The following is a 27,258-nucleotide window of genomic DNA, read 5'->3' on the forward strand; positions in this document are numbered from 1 at the left end:
TCTATCTCCTAATTTTTCTTGGAGCCACTAAAACTTTCAATTTAAGGACTTTACTTCTCAGTTCTTTCCATAGACCTGATTCTTGTCAAACTCCACTTACTCTCTTATTCTGGACTACTCTACAAGATTTCCCATATCTGTGATCAAAATTCCTTTCACAAGCTCACGATCCCTTCCTAGAGCTAAGTTCACTCTAGTCCATTTTCAGAAATGTTTTCTCACCTTCCAGATCCTTTTTTTAAATCATTTTGCCAATCCATGGATCTTACCTCCTGTCCCTCATTGTGCATGTTCATATTTTCTCGTTTCTTTCTCTACTCTTCCTATAATAGTAACGTTCTTCCATTTATTGGCCCTTTCTGTCAAACATATATTACTTAAAAGCCAACTTTCAGCAGTTGTCTATTGAAGTAAATAGCCTTGTCCTATGGTTCTGTGTCACTTTGTTCAGCCAGCCCTTCATCTCTAAAACTTCATGAATGTTCTTTTCTCAGCAAACTGAGTATTCAAGTGCTCAGAAAAAGATAATTATAGTACCTTCCCAATCGGTGGAATGATTACTCATGGCTTAAGGAATTACTGGATTTCTGCTATAATACAGCAGACGTGGGCTGTAGCTCGCAACAATCTGCAGTCAGTTCTTCATATGGACTGGCCATGCCAAAGCAGATTTTGCAATTTGATTGGTACTAAGATGTTATGAACCATCTCATCTATTACTGGGGGATTTCTTCAACACATTACATTAATAAAAAGGACTTTTTTGTTGCCATGTTCACAGCCAGAATGTTCCTAAGTTCATCATTGGTAAACTTACCACCAATTTTCAATTCAGAATTTAACTGGTATTCCCAATTTCCTCATTATCTATTTCTCCATCACTTTGCTCACTGTTACTTGTTTCACTTTACTACACATTTATGGAGACCACTTAGATCTAGTTGCCATGTAAACAAAGGGAAGATGGAAATGTGTTTTTTTTTTCCTTATCCCATGCCTCATGTCCACTTCTACAACTTCATTAAAATCTCTTCCGAATGAAGGACTCATTATAGACAGCGATGATATCCTGCTTTATGATTGAACATATAAAAAGGGCCAGCAGTAAATACGACGGAAGCTTGGAGTACATATTATTTCTCAGTCCTGATCTTTTAAGAAGACCTTTTAATTCTCTCATGGATATGGGCATCACTGGCTGGCCAGCATTTATACTGCTCATCCTTTGACACCCTTGAGGTGGTGGTGGTGAGCTGCTTTCTTTAACTACTACAGTCCATTTTTTTGGAGATAGACACACAATGGCATTAAGGAGGGAATTCCAGGATTGTGACCCAGCAACAATGAAAGCATAGCAACTTATTTCCAAGTCAGGTTGGTGAAAGCTTCAAAGGGAACTTGCAGGGGGTGTTACCATGTATCTGCTGCCCTTGCCCTTCTAAATAGAAGTGATTGTGGATTTGGAAGGTGTTGTCTGAGAATCTTTGGCGAATTTCAGCAGTGCATCTTGCAGATAGCACAATCTGCTGCTACTGAGTGCTGGTGGTGGAGGGAGTGAATGCTGGTAAATGTAGGGCCAATCAAGTGGGCTACTCTGTTCTGGATGGTGCCAAGTTTTGAGTGTTGTTGGGGCTGCATTCATCCAGGCAAAGAGACCTTGGAGTGCATGTTCATAGCGCCTTGAAAGTGGAGTCACAGGTAGATAGGACAGTGAAGGCAGTATTTGATATGCTTTCCTTTATTGGTCAGAGTTTTGAGTACAGGACTTGGGAGGTCATGTTGCAGCTATACAGGACATTGGTTAGACCACTTTTGGAATATTGCGTGCAGTTCTGGTCTCCGTCCTATCGGAAAGATGTTGTGAAACTTGGAAGGGTTCAGAAAAGATTGACAAGGATGTTGCCAGGGTTGGAGGATTTGAGCTATAGGGAGAGGTTGAATAGGCTAGGGCTGTTTTCCCTGGAGCATCGGAGGCTGAAGAGTGACCTTATAAAAGGTCTATAAGATCATCAGGGGCATGGATAGGATAAATAGACAAAGTATTTTCCCTGGGGTCGGGGAGTCCAGAACTAGAGGGCATAGGTTTAGGGTGAGAGGAGAAAGATATAAAAGAGACCTAAGAGGCAACTTTTTCACTCAGAGGGTGGTACGTGTATGGAATGAGCTGCCAGAGGAAGTGGTGGAGTATGGTATAATTGCAACATTTAAAAAGCTTCTGGATGGGTATATGAATAGGAAGGGATTGGAGGGATTATGGGCCAGGTGCTGGCAGGTGGGACTAGATTGGGTTGAGATATCTGGTCGGCATGGACGGGTTAGACCGAAGGGTCTGTTTCTGTGCTGTACATCTCGATGACTCTAAGTGGGGAGTATTCAGTCACACTTCTGACTTGTGCCTTGAAGATGGTGGACAAGCTTTGGTGAGTCAGAAGGTGAGTTACTTTTAACCTGTGAAAAGATGGATGGGTAAACTGCCAATGCATTTTCAAAATAATTGGCCTCTTCTCCTTTAAACTTCTCTCCCTTGATTTCAATTATTTTGATTAGAGAAATTTATTTAATATTTTGATTAGAGAAATTAACAGCTGCAAATGTGTTGCTGGTCAAAGCACAGCAGGTTAGGCAGCATCTCAGGAATAGAGAATTCGACGTTTCGAGCATAAGCCCTTCATCAGGAATAAGAGAGAGAGAGCCAAGCAGGCTGAGATAAAAGGTAGGGAGGAGGGACTGGGGGAGGGGCGATGGAGGTGGGATAGGTGGAAGGAGGTCAAGGTGAGGGTGATAGGCCGGAGTGGGGTGGGGGCGGAGAGGTCAGGAAGAGGATTGCAGGTTAGGAGGGCGGTGCTGAGTTGAGGGAACCGACTGAGACAAGGTGGGGGGAGGGGAAATGAGGAAACTGGAGAAATCTGAATTCATACCTTGTGGTTGGAGGGTTCCCAGGCGGAAGATGAGGCGCTCCTCCTCCAGCCGTCGTGTAGTTGTGTTCTGCCGGTGGAGGAGTCCAAGGACCTGTATGTCCTCGGTGGAGTGGGAGGGGGAGTTAAAGTGTTGAGCCACGGGGTGATTGGGTTGGTTGGTTCGGGCGGCCCAGAGGTGTTCTCTGAAGCGTTCCGCAAGTAAGCGGCCTGTCTCACCAATATAGAGGAGGCCACATCGGGTGCAGCGGATGCAATAGATGATGTGTGTGGAGGTATAGGTGAACTTGTGGCGGATAGGAAGGATCCCTTGGGGCCTTGGAGGGAAGCGAGTGTGGAGGTGTGGGCGCAATTAAGTCATCTTTAAAAATTGCAATAATATCCAGTTTGCATAAGGAGTAAATCCACTGACTTCCCAAAAATATGTGCCAAATTCAGTTTCATGTAAGCCTGAGCATTGATGATCTGGTCAACTGTAAGGGTATTTCATTTGACACTACATCTGTGTTGATAACGTAGCTTCCCCCACTTATCATACAGAGAATCATCACTCCTTTTAGTTTTTTCAGCTCTTTGTCATCCCCAAACCCAATGCAGGTAAAATCTCAAATTCCTGAACATTACCTTGGTCCTCAGTATTTAAAAGAATCTAATTTAACATTTTAAACATCCCCTCTACACACAATGAATGTGCATCCAGTGTCCAATGCAATTAAATGAGTCTATGATTAAAATATTCAATACTGAAGGTTTGTGTAATCAGTATGAAGTATTATTGCAACTTTCAGCCTGATCAGTATCTTCTCCTCCCAAATTTTCCATGTCATGTATGATTTCAAAAACTTTGTTATTCTATATTAGGACAAGTCATTGCATAATGGTACTGAGTATAATTGAAACCATCTCCGGGTATTTCTGAGGTTTATTCTTCTGTTACAGTTCCCCAATTTCTGTAGTTGGTTACATTTGCAAATCATCTGGCTATCCTCATACTTCTTTTAGTTAGAAGTCTCCTTTCATATTGACCCTTTTGGCCTATGTATAGACAACCTCATTTTGATGCCACCACTTTTTAAAATTCATTCATGGGATATGGACGTGAATTGACCTGAATAAGGTGGTAACTAACTGCCCTCTTAACCAATGCAGTCGTTTCGGTGAAGGAACACCTACAGTGCACTTAGGAACCACGTTCCAGGATATTGACTCTGCAACACAGAAGGAATAGCAACCTAGTTACAAGTTCCTGCTGAAAGTCCCATTTGAACCACAAAGATCGCTGTGAACGCGTTTTGTAGATTGCTGCTATTTGTTCCAAAATCATGTCTATTTCTGAAAATCTAACCCCAGTTAATACTAGAGTGTATCTACGTTCACCAGTTTAGCACAGTACAAAACTTTAAAAATGTTAAGTTAGTAATCTCTAAAAAGATTTTATTTAGTCTTGAATTGTTAAATTCTATTATATATTCTTCTTTGGAATAACCATCCAGATGTCGACATTTTATCAAAGTCTGACCATGCCACATACTTTTAGCAAGTTGTCTTTATAAATTACATCCACAAAAGTTAATACATTATCCAAACATTACTTAGTGTTCTCTTCTTGAGTCCCCAGTTCTGAGAATACTTTACACTTTCTCTCGGAGAAAGTAGCAGTGCTAAGGCCATAGATTGTATTTTCTAACCCACATAAACATACCTACTTCACTTTTCCATTGGTCATAAGGTTCAGTCTAAAGTAACATCAATGGAAATTTGAAAACTGATACTTTACATCTGGTTGTAGACATTTTTCTCTCAAGTAACTCCAAGTTTAATGTTTTGCATGGAAAGATCTTAATTTCCAATCTTCACCTTCAGGCACCCATCCTCAGCCCCCAATTTAAACGCTAATCCAAGCGATTCAGTGAAACAGAATAAAGGTATCTCTTTGTGTGGATAGAGTTTATTGACTACTCAGTCTTGCAGCACCTTCCACTTACCAATCTCACCTATTGCCCTCCCCCTGCTTTATTCTACTTTTCAATTAAATCAATTAGCCCCACTCACCTACTTAACTACTTGCTATATGAACAATTTAAAGAGGAAAGAGAACATTGAATTAATGTTCACTCGAATATATTTTTGCAATTGATGCCATGAACTTGCCTGTTGCTAGGAAACGATGTGTTGCGAGTAGTAGCTGTGGCGAAATCTTCACCTTCATTTCATTATCTGTCGGTTTGAAGGCTGAAAAATCCTGTTTCCTTTCCCGGTGTGTAATTTTCTTTTTGGTTCGGTTATCAGCTTATAAATGTGAAAAATATTTTGAAGGGAAATGGATGGAAATTAAAAATACCTTAATTAGCACAGCATCAAAAATATCAAACAGATCCTAAAAACACATAGCTAAGAAACTGCTTTCAAAGATGTGACTTTTTTTGTCTGGAAACAACCTTCTGCTGTGCCCAACATAAACTTTTAGTAATTATTACCACACCCTCAAACTCTTTACAGCCTAACTAGCTGGCTTCGATTTGAAACATATCTTGCATTGTCTTTGCGGCCTCAACTGAAAAAAGCAAGATAGGATCAAATAAGCTTTTTCTCACTTTATATTTTTGGTTCTTAAATATGAAGATACCCAGAACACTTTCAGAGTTCAAAGCCTTTAAGTAGGGCGGCACGGTGGCACAGTGGTTAGCACTGCTGCCTCACAGCGCCAGGGACCTAGGTTCAATTCCCGCCTCAGGCGACTGACTGTGTGGAGTTTGCACGTTCTCCCCGTGTCTGCGTGGGTTTCCTCCGGGTGCTCCGGTTTCCTCCCACAGTCCAAAGATGTGCGGGTCAGGTGAATTGGCCATGCTAAAATTGCCCGTAGTGTTAGGTAAGGGGTATATGTAGGGGTATGGGTGGGTTGTCGCTTCGGCGGGTCGGTGTGGACTTGTTGGGCCGAAGGGCCTGTTTCCACACTGTAAGTAATCTAATCTAATCTAATTTGTTCTGCCTCATGACAAATCAATAACTACCTCAAGATTCTCAAAGAAAACTTCCCTAAAACATAATATTTTATCAGCATTGGCACATTAAAATACACAGGTCCTTGATCTCCAAACATACTTAAGATGTACAAGTGTCTTCAACATTTCCTTTTCATTTGAAGCTTTCGAGTTGAAGAGTTATATGTTTTTATAGTACTCCGCAGCTGAAGGTGTTCCAGTTTTTTTCCAATTAGCTTTGGTAGTCTGTCAAATGCTTTAGTTATATCCTTGTCTATTGCTCATGATACAGATTGCAGTCAGAAAGGAAACTGCAAGGAGCTAAAGTCTGCAACGGGGCATAGACAACATTATATTAGCTTTGATTACATAAGGGATGGGGTTTGTTTTTATTCCCATGGGCTTTAACAGTAGGCCAGCATTTACTGCCCACTCCTAGTTGGCCTTGAGAAGGTGGGAGTGAGTTGTCAAATGGCCTACTTCTGCTCCTATTTCTTATGCTATGTGATGTAGCAAGGGCATAGCTCACTACAGATACATGTAGGACTTTCCTTACGATCAATGAGTCTCCTCCAAATTGAGTCACAATTTGCTAAAATTATTTAATTCAGGGGCCCCTTCATTTCAATTTTTACTACTACTTCAGAACAATCTTCAATTTCCAGGCTTTTTTCAGTTGATGTTGTTCTATCTTCAAATATGATCAAACAGCAGAAAAGAAGTAGTAACTAAAGTAGGACTTTTGACTCATCTGGCTCCACCATTCAAGTGGATCATAACAGACCATCTTCCTCTATTCTTCATCTCTGTATTTATTAATTCCCTTTCTAGCTATAAACCTACTGGTTTCTCTCATTAACTGAGCATATGCACCCCTCTACTCACAGAATACCAAAGCTTGATAATCCTTTGAAGGAAATGAAGAAATTTCTCATCTCAGTCTTAAGTGGCCAACTCCCTGTTCTGAGACTGCAGCCTCTTAAGAATGTTCAATTTGTATACCTTTCATGCTTATAAACACCAGAAAATAGAAGCTACACTTGCTCACTCTCCCTTTGTAGGTCAACCCCCTAAGTGATCCTTTATTGCACTTAAGAATTAAGAACAAGAGTAGGCCATTCAACTCTTCAAGCTGACAACACCGCTCAATAGACAAATATAACTTCCTTTAGGTATGGAGATCAAAATGCATACTGAACCTCAGGTGTGGTCTCACAAGTTATCTCTATAATTTTATTAAGATTTCTTTTACCTTCTAATCCCCCTTCAGAAGTAAACATCCCATTTGCCAAACAGCTTACCATATAAGCATATCAACATGGAAATTTCAATGACACCCAAATGCTTCTGAACATCTGTTTCCTAGAACCTCAACATTCAAAAGCTTATTTTTCTACCAGATACACAGTTTCATCTGCTTTGTTCTTAGCCATTCACTCAATCTGCACATCAATCTACTGCCAATTTGTATCGTCCACACTGCTTATGTTTCTATTTAACAATGTGCCAGCTGAACGCAGCATACACAGGTTTATTCTCCTAATCGGTCATCGGTATAGGGAATCCTCAGGGACAGGATGTTGATGTATTTGGAAAGGCAAGGATGGATCATGGATAGTCAACATGGCTTTATGTATGGGAAATCAGATCTCACAAACCTGATTGAGTTTTTTGAAGAAGTAACAAAGAAGTTTGATAAGGGCAGAGCGGTAGATGTGATCTATATGAACTTCAGTAAGGTGTTCGGCATGGATCCCCATGGGAGACTGGTTAGCAAGGTTAGAACTCATGGAATACAGGGAGAACTAGCCATTTAGATATAGAACTGGCTCAAAGGTAGAGGACAGAGTGGTGGTGGTGGGTTGTTTTTCAGACTGGAGGCCTGTGACCAGTGGAGTAACAAGGATCGGTGCTGGGTCCTCTACTTTTTGTCATTTATATAAATGATTTGGATGTGAGCATAAGAGGTATAGTTAGTAAGTTTACAGATGACACCAAAATTGGAGGTGTAGTGGACAGCGAAGAAGGTTACCTCAATTACAACAGGATCTTGATCAGATGGGCCAATGGGCTGAGAAGTGGCAGATGGAGTTTAATTTAGACAAATGTGAGGTGCTGCATTTTGGAAAAGCAAATCTTAGCAGGACTTATACACTTAATGATAAGGTCCTAGGAAGTGTTGCTGAACAGAGAGACCTTGGAGTGCAGGTTATAGCTCCTTGAAAGTGGAGTCACGGGTAGATAGGACAGTGAAGGCATTTAGTACACTTTCCTTTATCGGTCAGAGTATTGAGTACATGAGTTGGGAGGTCATGCTGCAGCTGTACAGGACATTGGTTAGACCACTGTTGGAATATTGTGTGCAATTCTGGTCTCCGTCCTATCAGAAAAATGTTGTGAAACTTGGAAAGGTTCAGAAAAGATTTACAAGGATGTTGCCTGGGTTGGAGGATTTGAGCTAAAGGGAGTGGTTGAATTGGCTAGGGCTGTTTTCCCTGGAGCATTGGAGGCTGAGGGGTGACCTTAGAGAGGTTTATAAAATCTTGAGGGGCATGGATAAGATAAATAGACAAAGTCTTTTCCCTTGGGTGGGGGAGTCCAGAACTAGACGGCATAGATTTAGGGTGAGAGGGGAAAGATATAAGAGACTCCTAAGAGGCAACTTTTTCACTCAGAGAGTACTACGTGTATAGAATGAGCTGCCAGAGGAAGTGCTGGAGACTGTACAATTGCAACATTTAAAACGCATCTGGATGGGAATATGAATAGGAAGGGTTTGACAATAGACAATAGGTGCATGAGTAGGCCATTCTGCCCTTCGAGCCTGCACCACCATTCATTATGATCATGGCTGATCATCCTCAATCAGTATCCTGTTCCTTCCTTATCCACATAGCCCTTGATTCCACTATCCTTAAGAGCTCTATCCAATTCTTTCTTTAAAGTATCCAGAGACTTGGCCTCACCAGCTTTCTGGGGCAGAGCATTCCATACACCCATCACTCTCTTGGTGAAGAAGTTTCTCCTCAACTCTTTTCTAAGTGGCCTACCCCTTATTTTTAAACTTTATCCTCTGGCTTGGGACTCACCCATCAACGAAAACATGCTTCCTGCCTCCAGAGTGTCCAATCCTTTAATAATCTTATACGTCTCAATCAGATCCCCTCTCAGCCTTCTAAACTCAAGCGTATACAAACCCAGTCGCTCCAATCTTTCAGCGTAAGATAGTCCTGCCGTTCTGAGAATTGACCTCGTGAACCTACGCTGCACTCCCTCAATAGCCAGAATGTCTTTCCTCAAATTTGGAGACCATAACTGCGCACAATATTCCGGGTGCGGTCTCACCAGGGCCCTGTACAGCTGCAGAAGGACCTCTTTGCTTCTATACTCAATTCCTCTTGTTATGAAGGTCAGCATGCTAATAGCTTTCTTCACTGGCTGCTGTACCTGCATGCTTGCTTTCATCGACTGATATAAAAGAACACCTAGATCTCGTTGTACTGCCCCTTTACCTAACTTGACACCATTTAGGTAGTAATCTGCCTTCCTGTTCTTGCCATCAAAGTGGATATAACCACACATTTATCCACATTAAACTGCATCTGCCATGCATCCGTCCACTCACCTAGCCTGTCCAGGTCACCCTGTATTCTCCTAACATCCTCCTCACATTTCACCCTGCCACCCAGCTTTGTGTCATCAGCAAATTTGCTAATATTACATTAATGATATAGATGAAGGTATTAAAAGTATGTTGTAAAAAGCTGCGGTCCCAGCACTGATCCCTGCGGCACACCACTGGTCACTGCCTGCCAGTCCGAAAGGGAGCTGTTTATCACTACTCTTTGTTTCCTGTCAGCCAACCAATTTTCAATCCATGTCAGCATTTTGCCCCTAATACCACGTGCCCTAATATTGCTCACTAACCTCCTATGTGGGACTTTATCAAAGGCTTTCTGAAAGTCGAGGTATGCTACATCCACTGCATCTCCCTTGTTCATCTTCAGAGTTACATCCTCAAAAAATTCCAGAAGGTTAGTCAAGCATGATTTCCCCTTCATAAATCCATGCTAACTCTGACCTATCCTGTTACTGCTATCCAGATCTGTTGTAATTTCGTCTTTTATAATTGACTCCAGCATTTTTCCCACCATTGAGGTCAGACTAACTGGTCTATAATTCTTTGTTTTCTCTCTGCTTCCTTTCTTAAAAAGTGGGACAACATTAGCCACTCTCCAATCTGCAGGAACTGATCCTGAATCTATAGAACATTGGAAAATGATCACCAATGCATCTACAATTTCTAGAGCCACCTCCTTCAGTACCCTGGCATGCAGACCATCAGGTCCCGGAGATTTATCAGCCTTCAGACCTAACAGTCTCTCCAACACCATTTCCTGCCTAATATAAATTCTCTTCAGTTCAGATCCTTCAGCCACTATTACATCTGGGAGATTGCTCGTGTCTTCCCCAATGAAGACAGATCTAAAGTACCAATTCAATTCTTCTGCCATTTCTTTGTTCCTTGTAATAAATTCACCCGTTTCTGTATTCAAGAGGCCAAATTTAGTCTTAACCATGTTTTTTTCTTTTCACATACCTAAAAAAGCCTTTACTATCCTCCTTCATATTTTTGGCCAGTTTACCCTTCATACCTTATTTTTTCTTTTATATTATTTCCTTTTTAGTTCTCCTCTGCTGTTCTTTAAAAGCTTCCCAGTCCTCCGATTTCCCACTCATCTTTGCTACGTTATACTTTTTCCCTTTTGTCTTTATATGGTCCTTAACTTCCCTCGTCAGCCACGACCACCCCTGCCTCTCCTTAGGATCTTTCTTCCTTTTTGGAATGAACTGATCCTGCATCTTCTGCATTATATCCAGAAATACCTGCCATTGTTGTTCTACTGCCATTCCTGCTAGGGTATTGCTACTCCCTCATAGCTCCATAACTCTCCTTATTCAACTGCAATATCGTATTGTCACGACCGATTGTACCCTCTCCCTTTCAAACTGCAGATTAAAGTTTATTGTATTGTGGTCACTACCTCCTAATGGCTCCATTACTTCCAGGTCCCTGATCAAATCCGGTTCATTGCACAGCACCAGATCCAGAATTGCTTTCTCCCTGGTAGGCTCCAGCACAAGCTGTTCTAAGAATCCATTTCGGAGGCACTCCACAAACTCCCTTTCTTGGGGTCCAGTACCATCCTGATTCTCCCAGTCTACCTGCATGTTGAAATCCCCCATAACAACTGTAGTAAAATCTTTGCAACAGGCCAATTTCAGCTCCTTATTCAACTTACACACTACATCCAGGCTACTGTTTGAGGGCCTGTAGATAACTCCCATTGGGGTCTTTCTACCCATAGAATTTCTCAGCTCTATCTGTACTGACTCTAAATCCCCTGATTCGAGGTACCCCCACGCAAGGGATTGAATATCATTCCTTACCAACAGGGCCACTCCACCCCCCCTGTCAGTCAGTCTGCCCTTATGATAGCACGTATAGCCTTGAATATTCATTTCCTAGGTCCTGTCCACTTGAAGCCACGTCTCAGTCATCCCCACAACATCGTAACTGCCAATTTCCAAATGAGCCTCAAGCTCATCCACCTTATTTCTAATGCTTCGTGCATTCATATATAATATTTTTAATTTGTTACTCCCTTCACCCTTCCTATCAATCCCTATTTCACTTGACCTTACGGCATGATCCTTTTTTTTTTTAAGTCTTCTGCTCCATTGATTCCATTGTCTTTCTTGACTTCTCTTGTTCTAACTTTCCCTTTAACTTCCTTCTTAAACTTCCAGTTTGTTCCCTCCTCCACGCTTTAGTTTAAATGCAGCTGTGTTGCAGTGGCAAACTTATCTGCCAGAATGCTGGTCCCCCACCTATTAAGGTGCAACCCATCCCTCTTGTATAATTTATCCTTACCACTAAACATACCCCAGTAATCCAAGAATTTAAATCCTTGCCTCCTGCACCAGTTCCTCAGCCACACATTCAAGTCCATTATCGCCCTGTTTGGAGGCATATGGGCCGGGAACTGGCAGGTGGGACTAGATTGGGTTGGGATATCTGGTCAGCATGGATGGGTTAGATCAAAGGGTCTGTTTCCATGCTGTACATCTCTATGACTCTATAGGTGTAGGTGGCCAACAACCAAGTTTTATCCTTGAAGTATCCTATTACTTACAACAGCCAGCTCAAAGATACTCCATTTTCGTTACTGCTTTCTGTCCATTAATCTATGATAAACAATTAGTTACGATGAAGATGTATTACACATGTACGGTTTATTGCAGGTTGCTCCAGGACAGGTCAGCATTTTGGACCTTTAGGTAGAACAGCAATAAACATGGACAAGTCTTAAGACTACATAAGTTCCTAAAAGATGTGAAATCTGATTTTACTTCTTGCCACTTAACTTCTTCCTGACTGGGCAAGAACAAAATGCCTCTGTTGACCCAGTTCTTTATGTACAGCTAAGAGTCAAGTGTTTTAAAAGTCAGAATCTTATATTTGGTTCAGATACATAAAATTTTCTGAGAAAATTGGTGCATTTTGTCAAACAGGACTTGAAACTGGTCATAGTCTAATTTTTTGGAGCTGGTAATAAATGTGTCAAAACCAGTCAATAATTAGTCTACCTACAGTCTCCATATTAAAGGCAATGTCAAATTATTCTGATGGAATGTTTAATACAGAAGGTTCTTAATTCAAAGTGGTCACATAAAATAATCTTTGAAAAATTGTCATATTGTCAGTTTAAGGTCAATACACCTTGAATTCATTCAACAACTGATTTTAAAAACTCAGCTCTTCCCCTTTCTTCTTTTTGAATTTGAATTATCCAGCAGTATCTGGAATTTTGGGGCAATTTGTTTTCGCCAGTTCACGCACTTACTTTTTCCCACCTTAACCAGCCAAAGTTTCTTATTAAATTGTAAATTGGAGTTTCATAACCTTTAGATTTGCCAACTGATTGATTCACAGCAAGACTAAAGCAGTAAACTCTGCTTTCATAAGAGATTTGAATAGTTCTGCAGTGAAATCAGTCCTAATTAATGCAAGCACCCTTTTAACCAATTATTATTATTCAGATCAGAGATAACCGATTTGCCACACAGTTCAGAGTGTTGAAATTAGAAGTGGGAAACCTCTTGTGAAACAGTGGTAATAGCCTTTCCTCTGAGCCCAGAGACGTGGGTTCAAGTCCCACAGTCTCCAGAAATGTGTAATAACATCTCTGAACAAGTTAATTAGGAAATATCTCAGGGTTAAATATCTTAAAGTACTTTCTCCCATCTTCTTTGATACAACAATTAATTATGAAGAAGATGTATTACACATGTACGGTTTATTGCAGGTTCTTTCGCTTTTCGGGCAGAGATCATATATTGCTCTAATTGCAGAAACGTTGAACAGATATACATAATGAACATTAGAAAAGGCAGCAAGTTGTAGCACAACATTTTTCATCCCAAGAGCTTTATCCAAGTGTTAAACACACATTCTCCCAAATAGGCTTTCCCGAACCTTGATATGTATGGACTTAAAATAATCAACTCATCTGCTTTGCACAACTATAATTTTCATGTGCAGCAGTTATACTGTTTTTACTGCAATTTGTAAGATATTTGCACAAACAGAGCTAGTTGAATAATGTATATTGCATTTACCCTCAAGTCAGCCTCCTTAAAAAGGAACATTGATCCAATTATTAATTTATGCACAGGTGTTTGCAAAATTCTGTTCAATAGAAGTACAGCACAACACTCACTATATAAATCGGTTTCATCCAAGATTTCTGATTTGATAATTTCTTCAATTACATCCTCTAGAGTGACGACACCTAGCACCTCGTAAAATGGATCCCCCTCACCTTCATTGTTCACTCTCTGTACTATTGCCAGGTGGGATTTACCTGCAAAGGTGGAAAAAAAAAGTAATTTTGAAGGTGAGTCTTAAAGCATGATAAAATCAAAGCACACACACTTGAAGAACCAAGGTTACTGCTTCACACAGATAGAAACCTGCTCTTGCTTAAATTTACTGATATTAATATTCAATAATTCAATTATCTTAAAAACCATAGATGTCCATATGAGCAAAGAGAGCAGTCACGATTAATAGTTGGCTAGATTGATTTTAAAATATTATAATAGTGTAAAGTAATTAAATAACAAATTAAATTCAAACTATTTTTGATCTGTTCCTACTGTGAAGGCATAATAAAATGTAAACCATAGCATATGCATACCTGCAGTCTAATCATATCTAAATACAAAAATGCTTTTGCAAAAATTCATCAAAACACAGCTCATTGGATTGGCAGAATATTGGGAAGCAGGCATATACAGAACAGTTAACAGGTTAAAAGTGGGATAACAATATAATAAAAACTCTTTAAGCTCTTTAAAGAATGCTTCCAAGTGTCAGAATACATCCAATGATCCTAAGGTAAGTAGGGAAATAACCAGTGAAGATTCTGGAAATGATATTTCAGACAGGTTCAATTAAGAATGACTATGCTCTGAGAGAATTGCAACATTTAAGAGGCATTTGGATGGATATATGAATAGGAAGGGTTTGGAGAGATATGAGCCGGGTGCTGGCAGGTGGGACTAGATTGTGTTGGGATATCTGGTCAGCATGGACAGGTTGGACCAAAGGGTCTGTTTCCATGCTGTACATCTCTATGACTGGAGCATTTAATATAATATTCCATCATATTCAGACAGACAGAACTTGCCTATTTACAGATCAGTTAGTTTAACATGGGCAACAGGCCATTTTGAAATAGTATTATGCTTGACAAACCTTACACAAGTTCTTTAAGCAGGTGACAGATATAATGGGAAATGAAATGGAATGAATGTGAAATATATTTGAAACGGTATTTTAACAGAAGCAGAAAAAGGTAGCAACACCAATCAAAACTAATGGAACAGATGTAAACACTGTTTCTTAGAGTAACTGGAAGCACAGTACAGAGTCTTGGTACCACTCCTGACAAGGGAGTCGCGGAGGGAGTGGTCTTTCCGGAACACTGATAGGAGTGGGGAGTGAAATATATCCTTGGTGGTGGGGTCTGTTGTGGAGCTCCCTCGTCAGATCCACACACCCCACCAACCCAACCTCCACTCCTGGGATCTTCCCCTGCAACCTCAAGAAATGCAAAACTTGCGCCCACGACTCCCCATCTCACATCCCTCCAAAGCCCCAAGGGATCCTTCCATATCTGTCAGAAATTCACCTACACCTCCACACACATCACTTACTGCATCCGCTGCACCCGACGTGGCCTCCTCTATATTGGAGAGACAGGCCGCCTACTTGAGGAACGTTTCAGAGAACACCTCTGGGACACCTGCAACAACCAACCCAACTGTCCCGTGACTGAACACTTTAACTCCCCCTCCCAGTCCGCCAAGGACATGCAGGTCCTTGGCCTCCTCCATCACCAGACCATGGCAACACGACGCCTGGAGGAAGAGCACCTCATCTTCCACCTAGGAACCCTCCAACCACAAGGGATGAATGCAGATTTCTCCAGCTTTCTCATTTCCCCTCCCCCCACCTTTTCTCAGTCCCAACCCTCAGACTCAGCACCGCCTTCTTGACCTGCAATCTTCCTCCCGACCTCTCAGCCCCCACCCCCTCTCTGGCCTATCACCGTCACCTTAACCTCCTTCCACCTATCGCATTCCCAACGCCCCTCCCCCAAGTCCCTCCTCCCTACCTTTTATCTTTGCCTGCTTGGTACACCCTCCTCATTCCTGAAGAAGGGCTTATGCCTGAAACGTCGATTCTCCTGTTCGTTTGATGCTGCCTGACTTGCTGTGCTTTTCCAGCAACACATTTTTAAGCTATTCATGTACCTGTTCAATGGTCTTTAAATGTTACAACTGTACCTGCATCTACCACTTTCTCCGACAGTTCAGTCCACATGCAAACCACCTTGCGTTAAAAAAAATTGCCCTTCAGATTCCCTTTTAAATTTTTCCTCCCTCACCCTAAAAATATGCCCCGAGTTTTAAACTCCCCCATTCTAGGGAAGAGACCCTTGTTATTCACCTTAGCACAAACATAAGACTGCAGATGGAGTTTTGCATGCAATTTTAGCCACTACACTGGAGCAAAGATATTAAGGCAATTGAGAGGATACTGTACAGTTTCAATGAGACGATGCCTGCTAAGAAGAACCCAAACACATGTGGAATTGTTTTCATTATAGATTAGTGTTGTCTTTAGAAATCTTAAAATTAAGAAAAGCAGGATAGAGTAGAGTAGATGCATGATTCTAATAACAATTTAAATTGACATTGCAGATATAACATAATAAAGCTTTCCAAGGAACTTCACAATGAAAGAGTGATATTAGTTCAGGTGCTCAAAAGCTTGATCAAATAGATAGATTTTAAGAAGTGTCTAAGAGGAAGACAGTTAGGTAGACTAACAGAGAGAAGTAGGGAGCGAATTCCAGGGCAATTGAAGGCACAGTCACCTTTGGAAAAGCAATTAAAATTGTGGATGTACAAGAGGCCAAATTCAGAATTGTGCAGGTATCTCAGTAGCTGTGGCACTGAAGGATATTACAGAGATTGTTAGGGTGAGGTTACTAAAGAGATGACGACAATTTATAACCAAGACACTTGAGAAGTGATAACCTAGAGGTATTATCATCGGGCTCTTAATCCAAGTAATGTCCTGGGGATCCCGTTTTGAATCCTGCCAAGGCAAATGGTGGAATTTGAGTTCAATAAAAATCTGGAATTAAAGACTCTTGATGATGAATACTAATATCCACTTCAGGGCAGAAATCTGCCATCCTTCCCTGCTCTAGCCTACAATTAGGGATGAACAATAAATGCTGGCTCAACCAGCGTCGCTGTCATCCTATGAATTAATAATTTTTAAAAGATATTGCTTGACTAGGGGTCAGCAACCAAAAGGATGATAAGGGAGCATTTTTAGGAGTAGCAGTTCTGTATGACCTCAAGTATGCTGTTGACCAGCCAGAAGTACATTGTGATGGTCAATTCCAGGCACAACAAAGGCACTGTTTCAGCTGCAGATGATCCAACAGCAATGAAGTTGTAGGTGAAAATGGTAGCTTGGTTCTGATATGAATGAGATCAAAAGCTCATCTCAAGCTCAAACATGACAAAATTCTGAACAGACTCTCAGGTAGCTACAGGATGAAGCTGGCAGTGAAGATTAAAAGCATAGGCTTCAGACTTGCCAATATTTAAATGTAAGAAATACCTTCTTCTGCAGTACACAATGTCAAAAAGGAGTCTGATAAATTTAGCAATGATGAGGAATTGAAAGAGCTGGTGGTTCAGGTAGTGTTATAAGGTAATCATCAATGTAAGTGAAAGCTTGTGCTATGCTTATGGATGATATCAGGTTGGAGAACTTGTGGATGAGAAATTAGGGTGGGCCCACAGCAGATTTCTTGAGAGAATTCCAGATGTAACAGCGCAAGAGCAGGAAAAGAAGTTGATGCAAGTCATTTTTTTGGCACGATTAGATATCATTGAAGAGGGCTGGATGCAGGCAGGATGACAGGCTTGCAGGAGAATGGCATAATACTTTATGTCAAAGGTTGCATAGTGAATGAAATAGATTAGGAAGGAAAGTTTACTTACTAGAATGTCATGTTTGGCATTGAAATGTAATTAGAAGTGCTGATTTGGTACCATAATAGCGACATAAACCTGATTAGAGGGTTTTCCAGTAATTGAAATATGTTAAATGATAGGGCATGGATATAGAATTAAAATCAAGGAGAAACATGGCAAAATGTGAGAGATAGGTTTTCCTTTTACAAAGATGAAGGAGAGAATGTGGGAGATAAACATCAACAAGAACTGTTCGGACAAAATGTCAACTTCTGTGTTGTACGTTTAATGAGATTGAACTCAGTTATCACTGATTGACAGAACTAAAACTGTTTCATTGCTAAAAGTAGAATAAATTACCTGGATTAAACATCAGTTTATGGGTTAATTCAGACTGCTTACATTTTAGAAATATTTGGTGCTCTGTTTATTGGTTCAATTCCTTCATTTAACAAGCAAATAAATGACAAGTCAACATTAATTACCACATCAGTAAATGTTTAAATTGAAGCTTTATTGGAACATTGTGCAATTAGAATAAAGCTTCTGAAAATTTCTGGTAAATCGCACAGGATGTTCATTATCTGCAAAGGATTGGATACAATGTTTTAGAAATCCAGTTTCCAAAAAACAGTTCTGGAACATTTTGAGATGCACATTGTCTAAATTTTTAAAAAACTTATACTCCAGTATAAAAAGCACAACAATTTGACAGTTACCCTATATCTTGACCACTTACAAATGCTTTTACTACTTCATATTATTAATTATCACTCTGCAATGCAACATGAGCCCACCCATCTTTCTTCTGAGTGGAATGAATTATAAATACCGGTCATGACAACATACGTGTTGAAGGCATGTTAAACTACCCACATGTGTCACTTATCAGAGGATGCAAACTGAACAGAAATAGGAGTTTAATTGAAAATATAGCAAAATTACAATTGATACAGCATCCATTGCTTTCCACAAATGGAATTTTTATAAAAATGATAAGCTCATGCCACAAATTTGCACTGTTTTAGGGGACCCCAAATGGTTTGACACAGCCAATAAGTTGAAGTACAATGAATGCTACGTAGAAATGATGGCAGTCAATCTGCACACAAATCCCCACTGGGAGCAAAATGACACTAATCTCAATTAGTAGCATTAATCAAAGGATGAAGGTTGGCAAAGAAAGAAGAAAAAAAATTCCTTGATCTTCTGTGACTTTGGATTGTTTACCTCTGGCTCTTGATTATCTTCTCATCTAAAAAACCTCCACCCCCAATAACACAACTTGCTCTTGTATACCATTGAAACAGCAAACCTGATTACTTATGTACTCAAGGTGAGGAGTGGCAATACCAATGAGATTGACTAAACATGGTAAATTTGTTTTCAAATACTGTTCACTTAGTTATGTAAGTAAGTAATGGAAAATATATATTTTCACATAAGAGTTATCTGCTATTTTTATGATGAGTACTTCAGCTGTTGGGTTTTTCTTGACAAGTTGCTAAAAACATCTCAGATAGGGATACATAGTTTCACATGGTGATCTGATTGTTGTGCTGGCATTTGGTACATGCAATGCTATGGGAGATACTGGATATCTTCTTTAACAAAAAGCAAGCGTTGTTAATTATATTTTCATATTTAACTCCATAATTACGGTGCTTAGAGATTTTGTTGTGGTTCTGTTTGCCAAGCTGGGAATTTGTGTTGCAGATGTTTCATCCCCTGTCTAGGTGACATTCTCAGTGCTTGGGAGCCTCCTGTGAAGCACTTCTGTGATCTTTCCTCCAGCATTTGTAGTGGTTTGAATCTGCCGCTTCCGGTTGTCAGTTCCAGCTGGCCGCTGCAGTGGTCGGTATATTGGGTCCAGGTCGATGTGCTTATTGATTGAATCTGTGGATGAATGCCATGCCTCTAGGAATTCCCTGGCCTATTTTCGGTTTGGCTTGTCCTATAATAGCAGTGTTGTCCCAGTCGGACTTATGTTGCTTGTCATCTGCATGTGTGGCTATTAAGGATAGTTGGTCATGTCGTTTCGTGTCTAGTTGGTGTTCATAGATGGGGATCGTTATCTGTCTTCCTGTTTGTCCTATGTAGTGTTTTGTGCAGTCATTGCATGGGATTTTGTACACTACATTGGTTTTGCCCATTCTGGGTATCAGGACCTTCGTCCTGGTGAGTTGTTGTCTGAGAGTGGCTGTTGGTTCGTGTGCTGTTATGAGTCCTAGTGGTTGCAGTAGTCTGGCTGTCAGTTCGGAAATGCTCTTGATGTATGGTAGTGTGGCTAGTCCTTTGGGTTGCGGCATGTCCTCGTTCCGTTGTCTGGGCCCAATATACTGGCCACTGCAGCGGACAGCTGGAACTGACAACTGGAAGTGGCAGATACAAATCACTACAAATGCCAGAGGAAACATCACAGAAGCGCTTCAGAGGAGGCTCCCAAGCACTGAGGATGTCACCTAGACAGGGGACGAAACGTCTGCAACACAAATTCCCAGCTCGGCGAACAGAACCACAACAACGAGCACCCGAGCTACAAATCTTCTCACAAACTTTGAGCTTCAAGATTTTATTAAAATTCTGCCACTTTTTATTTAAAACATTTTATAAAAGAAAAAAAGAAGAGTGCTAGCCACAAACTACACTTTGTGATAATTAAGCATAACCACATAAAGTGTTCTTGAACACATTATATTGCAAACACAGCTTAGGTTCAGCAATAGGGCTTCAAATTGAACATTCAGCAAGGTAAATTAACTATACACACCAGTGTAACAATTTTGCACTCTGCAGCCAACACATAGCATGACCAACTTTTCAGAATAATACGAAACACATAAAGCTATATTTGGGCAATCCAAAACTTTACAATACCATATTATCAATAGGAAAAACACAATTCATATTTTGATCTTAACTGGCATTTACACTTGGCTTCTTAACTAAGATTTTTAGGAAAAATATATATTCAAAATACAGATGTCCAAGAGCATAACTATAAAATTTGTTTGCAAAGAAGTAAGATTATAAAATGCTATTTCCTTGCTTCAAAACTAAAATAGCAATAAGGAAGATCATGAAATAGAAATCTATTTAAGACCACATATTACTTTTTATTATTCAGAACCTCTAACATTAAATGTTACAGAGCTTGGTGAACTTACAAATGATCATTATACAATACCACCTATAATGAAGAAGAGGTCACAACCTTGAAATCTGTGAACATGTAAAGGTTGTTTCAAACCATAAGTTGGCATAACAAATTTTAAGAAATATACCTGGTTTTGACCACATGACTTGTGAAATAATTCAGTAGCTCTCAATGTCAGAAAGTCAGTTAATAACTACACTAGATATTAGTTAAGCCAAAGTCTTCAATGTCAGGATTATGATTTGCAGCAAAATGAACACCGGATGGCTTGTACACATTAAATTACTACACTTATGCATTCTAAGTATTAAAGCAGAAATAGATTATTTGAATGAAAAATATATACTCTTAATTCACACTCAGATGAAACTTAAAGGTAAAGCACATTATAAAACATCCATAAATATTATCAATAACACTGCGGTTAAAAGCCAATGCTTGTCATCATTCTGTTGATTTCAAAGCTATCACGAAGAAGTAAAAGTGGATTTGCGGAATATAAGACTTATGTAACTGGTCTGAAGCATCACGATTGGACAATACATAATAATAAAGATATTAATTATTTTTATACCTTTTCTTTAATGACATAGGATTGTGGCAAATTATCAAAATGCAAGCCTTTAAAAGTCATATTGTGCCGTTTTATTGCAAAGCTCAATAATTTGATCCAAACACAACAATGTGCATCTTAATTATTTGGAACTAAATTAGATTTGTCCACTTTCTAAAATGTGTTTTTATCCCAATGCCTTTGGAATCCAACGGACAACCAAAAAATAAAACAAATTACATTGCTAAATTCTCACAATTAGAAATCATGGAATATGTGAAAAAAATTGCCTTTGCTAATCACATACCTTCGTGTCATGCAAAACATTCACAACATTTGTTTCTCACAAGAACAGAGATGCACAACTAAGCCATGTACATTTTCAATATGAACACTGAGCCAATATAACAAAAACAAGAACAGTCTGTAGGCTACTTCTCTGTCAGCGCTGACTCAACATTATGACAATTACACAATACTTCCTGAAGGTCTTATCCTGTCTGCCTGTAACTACAAAGGTAAATAAAGTGCTGCTTTATTAAGAGTTACCTCTCATTCACTAGACTTTAGACCAATCCACATCCAGATAACTTGCTCACATTTTGATGGCAGGGACAAAGACTACCAGAACATCGAAGACAACCACAACCTTCTAAAACAATTCATAAAATTCCAAATAAAACAATATTCAATATTTTCAAAAAAGGTCATTCACTTTGCTTCCCCCAAGATAACTTTGCCTTTAAAAACTATTCCTGATTCTGAATCCAAATTTTTGAAAAAATTAGTTCATGTGGTCATCTCTGGCTGGGCTAGCATTTGGTATTGAGTCACATGTAGGTGAACCCAGGTAAAGATGGCAGATTTCCTTCCCAAAAGGACATTAGTGAACCAAACATGTTTCTCTATGACAATCGATAGATTTACATGATCAACATAGGCCAAGTTTTTACACATTATGAAGGTGCCAGTGCTGGACTGGGCTATAACCTGGTGTTCTGCGAGTTTTTAAAAGAGTCATACAGCACCCTTCGGTCCAACCAATCCATGCCGAGCATAATACCAAACTAAACTAGTCCCATTGCTTGCTTCTGACCCATATCCCTCCAAACCTTTCCTATTCATGTATCCATCCAAAAGTCTTCTAAGAGCTGTAATTATACCTGCATCCACCAGTTCCTCAGGAAGTTCATTCCACCTTGTGTAAAAACTGTGCCTCATGCCTTTTTTAAATCCCTCTCCTCTCACTTTAAAAATGTGTCCCCTTGTCTTAAAATTCCCTATCCTAGGAAAAAGACAACTATCATCAACTCTACCTACAGTATACCTCTCATTATTTCATAAAGTTCTATCAGGTCACCTCTCAACCTCCTACATGTCAGTGAGAAAAGTCCCAGCCTATCCAGCCTTTCTTTATAACTTCAACCTTCCATACCCGGCAATATCCAGGGCAAATCTCTTCTGAACCCTCTCTAGCTTGCTAAAATCCTTCCTATAATTGGGCAACCAGAACTGGACACAGTAATCTGGAAGAAGCCTCACCAATGTCCTGTACAACCTCCACATAATGTCCCAACTTCTATACTCAAAAGACTCAGCAATGAAGGTCAGCGTGTCAAATGCCTTTTATCCATCCTGTCTTGATTTTTATTAACTTTACATTTCACCATTAGCCATTCAAACCTACTGCCCAAAACAGTAGCCTGGGATTCAGGGTCACTAGTCCAATGACATTAACTCTCCAATAACATTAACCCCTCTCCCAACCCCAAAAAAAAAAGAATAGATTCCTCTTTGGGCCATAACCTGTGTATCAAATTTTGTTTAAATCAATCCATACGGGGAGAGGCTGAATAGGCTGGGACTATTTCCCTGAAGCTTCAGAGGGAGATCCTTTCAAGGCTTTAGCAGATTTTCTGATGTTCTGAAACCACTTCACTGTTTTTTCCTTTGTTTTAAGTTATAGCATCAATTGTCATTAATCACAACCAGCATACTGCATACATTTCTCAAATCCACATTATTGGAGGGATGCGCTTAGTCTGGAGAGGTTGCAGAGATTTACCAGGATGCTCTCTGGACTGGAGAGCTTTAATTATGAAGAGAGATTGGATGGACTGGGTTTTGCCCCCCCTTGAAGTAGAGAAGTCTGAGGAGGGGTGAGTAGGGAACATGGCTGAAATGTCTAAAATTATGAGGGCATAAAAAAGCTGGAGGAAAAAAGATCTATTGGTGGAGAGATCAATAACAAGGGGGCATAGATTTAAGTGGTACGAGGCTGAGAGGAACTTTGTTTTGCACCTAGAGGAAAGTGGGAATCTGAAACACACTGCCTATAAAGAAAGTAGAGACAGAAACATTGAAATACTGAAATGGTGCCTTGGTACTCATGACAATAAATTCAATTCAATTCAATTTCAAGGCATACAAAGCTACGGGCTAAGTGCTAAAAAATGGGATTCGAACAGTTAGGTGGCTGTTTTTGATTGGTGCAGAATCGATGGGACAGAGGACCTTTTTCTGTATTTCTATGACTCTAAGCCATCCCACAAGGTAGTATGATTTGGAGTACAGGATGTGTTTCATTTTCTTTCATTCCCTGCCACCACTCTGCCTCATCATTAAGGCATCAAGACTGGAAGCAAGATGGACAATTTGCAATATACTGAATGACTGGTAGCAAGCTTCTCAATTATTCTGGTCAACATAACTAAGCTGTAGGACAATTTCAGAGTATCTTATAATCGTTTTCATTGTTGCTCCCTGAAATACCGGCCATTTGACAATTGAGAAAACAGGATGGTTGAGGAAACCGTCCAAATGGTCGAAAACAGTCCATCAAACTTGATTTTACAAAAAGTTTTACCCGGATGTTGAGGATCAGCTTCACAGATGTTAGTGTTTGTTCAACAACCTTCCAATGGATCTGAAAAATATATTGGAGCCAGTGGTAATGGATCTTCCCCAGTATTCTTTTGGTCTACATTCACAGTTCAGGTCTCACTGAAGTGCAGGAATTTGGTAACAATTACTTTGTACACCTTGGACCTTTGTTCACATGGAAATCCTTGTTGCAAAATATTCACTACTATAATTTGTCAAAGGCTGAATTGGCACATCTGATCCCATGTTGGACCTTTTTGTCCACGGTGACTTTTTGAAAGAGGTGGCTGTCAAGGGATGAAAATGCTGAACATTATTCCTTGGAGTTTAGAAGGATTAGGGATGATATTACTGGAATGTATAAAGTTCTAAGGGGGATTCACAGGGTAGACGTTTAGATGATGTTTCCACTAATGGGGGAGTCTTGAAATAGGGATTAAAATTGAATGTGAAGGATTTTTCCTCTCCCAGAAGTTCGTACATGAATGGAATGCTCAACCACAGCAGTTATGGATGCATAATCAATGGAAGTATTTAAAGAGGAGCTAGACATATTTTTCAAATATCACGGAATTGTTGGATACAACGGACTGGTATGAATAAGGAGCTGAGGCCTGGGCAGATTACTACAATCTTATTGAACAATGGAGCAAGTTTGAGACGACAAATGGCCTATTCCTACTTCTTATGTTCTACCATATCCCTGAGGCATTCTTCTAACATGTGTGGAAGGAAGAATATTTGGCTTACTAGATGTAGACTAATACGCTTTGTTTTAGCAACACTCAACACAGGCTAGCTTTTTTGTGCACACAATTAAAAGATTAAGAATGAGGTACAAATAAGGGCAAAGATATTCCAATGGTTCACAAACTTTAAGTCGTTTAAGATTCTGAAGTTATATCAGACTCAAAATGTCAACTGTATCTCCTCCACAGATGCTGCCAGACCTGTTGGGTTTCTCCAGCATTTTTTGTTTGCGAAGTCAGATTAACTTTGGCACAGAGTCATAAGTTTAAAGACTTTTCCATTTAGACGTTATTTAATTCTTGACCTTCAAGGAGATGAATAGCAATTATTAGATCAATTATAGAAGTTGTCTGGGTCATCGTAGAGAATGTCCAAATTTTGAAGGTGTCAGTTTCAAATCACCCACTCAAAGTAGTGGCAGTATATCATCCTGACATAATTGTTTGGCGAATAGTAACTACAAGTGGAGATGTTGCAAATCACCAGGCAGTTACGTGGGAGGAAGAGAGAAGAAAAGGAAAATTAATCTAACAGTTCAAAGGTGGCAAACATTTTCCTTCAATAAAAATACTTTTACAATTCAGTATAGGAATCTGAATGCCTAAACTTATAGAGAAAAGAATGCTGAGAGTATAATCTTGAACCTTTTCCTTGCATTCCATTAAATTAAACAAGAGAAGGATATTAGTAAATTTGAGACAGTTTCTCTTCAAGTTCTCTCAATAAAAATACAGTGAGAAAATACTTAGGTCATAGATAACAAAATGATTAATTATTTACAGTTGAATGTGAAATTTTATTACAGAGAAAATGAAAATGTTCCCCATAGCTGGTGGTAACAGAGATTGGAAGATACTGGGAAACATGATTGTTTTAATGTTATAAAAATTATTATTGAAGATGCAATCAAGTAGAGATATCCTTAAAAATGTATTTATAATGATGCTGTGCTTTCATAACATACTGTGTTACCCTGTGATTTCCCATGTACATAGCTGCTAAGATTTTAGATGTCAAAAGCTTAACATTTTAAATTAGTTCAACAGGTCCAAATTTGTGATCAACCTTATTCAATACACACTTCAGTAGTCATCAAAAAAAAATTCACATCTGGTTTCCCAAGAATACAACTGGCATTTTAAAATTCCCGTGAATGCTGTACGACTGAAGTTAAATCTTTCCCATTCACAGCTTGCGATCATTTGGAATGAATTTTCCAAAGCAACTTTAAAACCACAGAGGCTAATATTAGAGTTCAAATGAACTTTCCATTACAGTGATATTCTCACTAAAGCAACTACTGCCTAATCTGATAATTTTAGAGCAAGTCACTTGAATATAGATGGGGCATAGTTTAAATACCAGCCAGTCTGCACTGATGGATCGATTGAGACTAGTTAGACTTCCACCAAATTTAGTTAGCTATATAAGCAAAATAGTCATTTTCCCATAATTTATATACTCAACATACATTTCTTGATGTTTAAGGAATGTCTAATCAAAACAGTAGACAACTATAAATACAGCCTAAAGTTTCCATTCCTCTTACACAGACTCTTTCCAAATGTAGTCTTCTGCATTAGCAGTTTTAACATTTTGAAATATCTGACAATATTCCCACAGACACTATTGAGCATCCTTTCCTGGCTTCCATATAAAGTCTTCTGGCAACCGTTGTCAGTTGCTAGCACACAGGTTTCCCAGTGCATCAGTAAATAACATTTCGGACTAAAATCCAGAGACAAAAACCAATCCACATCAAGAAAATCTCAAATCTCAAGTACAGTAGTACTTTTTTAAAAAAGTCATCGCAATTCCAAACATCATTTTTTTTAAAAAGAAATCCATACCCCTCTGCAAATGAATTTTGATACCATAAATATTTTTGCTTTTTTTTTAAATCAGGGACTTATGGAGATAGAATAGTCAATATATACTGATGGGGATAACTATGCTTTTGCAGCAGCACAAAAATTAGTCAATTAGTCAGAATTGATTTAAACATTCTGGTACCATACCTTATCACGATAACAATGTTTCTATGAGCATTGGGAACCTACAACATTACAGCAATATTAAAGGTACATCACTGCACAAAGTACCAAAGAATGTCAAATTAACCTTTTCGCAAATTATTAAACCAAGACAAAGAACATGGATTTTGGAAAAAAAACTGATTTAAGAATGAAGAGGTAGCACACGTATCTTGACGTATGATCTCTAGTTTGATTTCTTTTATTGTCACATGAACCCAAGTACAGTGAACAGCTTTGTTTATGAGCAGTACAGGCAGATCATTATAATCTGTACGTCCTTAGTTACAAGGTCAAAATAAATTTGGGCAGAGGCATACAGGTTACACCACAGGGTGCGCGCTAGGCAATAACA

At 39.4% G+C, this 27,258-nt stretch overlaps 1 protein-coding gene across 1 annotated transcript in view; it reads right to left on the reverse strand.

The window, feature by feature from the left end:
- The window catches only part of LOC132826367 (metal transporter CNNM2-like), a 240,191-nt gene that overhangs the window by 72,676 nt on the left and 140,257 nt on the right, over positions 1–27,258 (reverse strand). Inside the window, exons 2-3 of the mRNA XM_060842241.1 lie at positions 13,681–13,824; positions 5,067–5,204 (exon numbers count right to left, since the gene is read on the reverse strand). Of these exons, the coding sequence (XP_060698224.1) occupies positions 5,067–5,204; positions 13,681–13,824 (282 nt within the window). The remainder of the gene's footprint in view (positions 1–5,066; positions 5,205–13,680; positions 13,825–27,258) is intronic.

The sequence above is a fragment of the Hemiscyllium ocellatum genome, chromosome 22, assembly GCF_020745735.1.
Source record: "Hemiscyllium ocellatum isolate sHemOce1 chromosome 22, sHemOce1.pat.X.cur, whole genome shotgun sequence".
Classification (NCBI taxonomy): domain Eukaryota; kingdom Metazoa; phylum Chordata; class Chondrichthyes; order Orectolobiformes; family Hemiscylliidae; genus Hemiscyllium; species Hemiscyllium ocellatum.